The 1,752-nt window shown below is 67.2% G+C and overlaps 1 protein-coding gene across 1 annotated transcript; it reads left to right on the top strand.

Annotated features, from left to right (window-relative positions):
- Positions 1-154: 154 nt before the first annotated feature.
- On the top strand, positions 155-1,675 carry EMIHUDRAFT_256081 (hypothetical protein; the record flags this gene model as incomplete). Its single annotated transcript, XM_005769287.1, has 4 exons — positions 155-178; positions 311-490; positions 657-818; positions 968-1,675. The coding sequence occupies 4 exons, from the start codon at positions 155-157 to the stop codon at positions 1,673-1,675; spliced, it is 1,074 nt and encodes a 357-aa protein (XP_005769344.1).
- Between the last annotated feature and the right edge of the window lie 77 nt (positions 1,676-1,752).

The following is a 1,752-nucleotide window of genomic DNA, read 5'->3' as shown; positions in this document are numbered from 1 at the left end:
AAAATTATTTTCAGGCCCTGCGTGTTCATGGATGTCACGCCTGGTTTTCCCCTTGCGCTGGCTTTACCACCTTGTTTGCGCTGGCTTTACCTTGTTGCCCTTCCAGGACGCCTCCATAGCAAGAGCAAGAGCCAAAGCCGCTCAGCTTTTGCGAATGAGCGTCACGCTCGTCATCCTAGTCTCCGCTTCTGCCGCACGCCGGTCGAGCATCTCCAGTCCGACAGCTTTCGTCCACCTCTCTCTTCCCCACGCCGGCGGTGAGCGGCGGGCGATCGACAGACCGGCAAACACTTCTCGAGCCACAAACCAGGAATACAAGATCGAGGCACCGCCCGATGTGGTGGACCTCTTCTCATTCTCAAGTGAGGCTCCAGACTGGCGGGGCGCCTGCGCCTCCGTTGACCGCGCCGACTCCTCGCTGCTCGAGGTCGAGCAGGCCGAGCTCGAGCGGAGTGACCAGGCACTCGGCGACCCGCAGTGCACTCGCCACGTCGCCGCACTGCGTATTCGCCCACCCTTCGCCCCTCTAGAACACCTCATGCGCCGCTCTACCCTGCCCTGACTGCTCTGAGCGCTGCCCTGACTGCTCTGAGCGGCATTCGCTTCTATCATTCTCCTCCTGCGCGCCTGACGGAACCCCCCCTCTCCCTTCTCAGGGAGAGAGCGAGGCACCCGACATGGACACGACCGGCAGCGCTCCCTGGTACCGCCTTGTGGGTACCCTCGTGCTCGAGTCCGGGGAGCCACCCGGCTGCTGGGCCGCCCCTGGCATGGAGCGCGCGGACCAGGCGATCAGCGTGGACCAGGCGATCAGCGTTGTTCTCTGCCGCGCCGCCGCATCGCGTATCGCCAACCCGTCACACCCCTCTGGCCTGCCTGTCGCACGGCCTGCCCTGCGTGCCCTGCCAAGCCACTCGCTTCTCGCTCATCGCGTGACGGACTGTCGCACGCGCTTGCCTTTCTGCAGGCCGAGATCGACACGGCCGAAACGGCCGGCAGCTCCTCGGCCTTCTCGCCCGCCGTCGCCTCGGCGGCGTCCTCGCTCGTGAGCTGCTCGCCGCTTCTCATGCCCGCCCTCGTGCTCATCCTCCTCGCCATCGCCTGCGGCGCCTCCTGGCCGACCGCGGCGAGCGGAAAGGGGGCTTGCGGCGCGGCGCGGCCCACCTGCCTCGCCGACGCCACTGCGTGCCTCACCGGCGCGGCGGCGCCTGCCGGCTTCTTCGCGAGCGCCTTCTCGTGGCTCGCGGCGGGTCCGCCGCAGGTCGCCGCCGCGGTCGCCGCCCTGGCCGCCATCGGCACGGTGATGTGGCGCCGCGACTCAAAGGCCCGCGACTCAAAGCCGAGCTTCGGCTGGTCCAGCCTGCTCGGCGTCCTTCTCTGCTTGGCCACCGTCGCTGGCGGTTTGGCCACCGTCACCGGCGGCGCCGCACTTGTCGCATCCTCAACCGCGCTGCCAGACGTCGCTGCGCTTCCGGCGAGCTCAGTAGCATTGGCGAGAACGCGATTAAACATCGGCGAGAACGCGAGCGACATCGCGGGCTACACCCCCGGCTCGGACGTGACCAAGCACGCGAACCTCGACCTCGACCAGCAGGCGCGGACCCCGAATTCCCCGCACCCTGCATGGCCTGGAATGTTCGCGGCCCCCAGCCCGGACGCCCTTCCTTCGCCCTAGGCGCTAATACAGGTGCTTTATCTGGCGGCCTCCCAATTGGGGACTTGGGAATCCCTTCCTACTCCTTTCGGGGGGAA

The sequence above is a fragment of the Emiliania huxleyi genome (genome assembly GCF_000372725.1).
Source record: "Emiliania huxleyi CCMP1516 unplaced genomic scaffold EMIHUscaffold_4292, whole genome shotgun sequence".
Classification (NCBI taxonomy): Eukaryota; Haptophyta; order Isochrysidales; family Noelaerhabdaceae; genus Emiliania; species Emiliania huxleyi.
The sequence above is the reverse complement of the archived record's forward strand: the minus strand, read 5'-3'. Positions and strand labels throughout refer to the sequence as shown.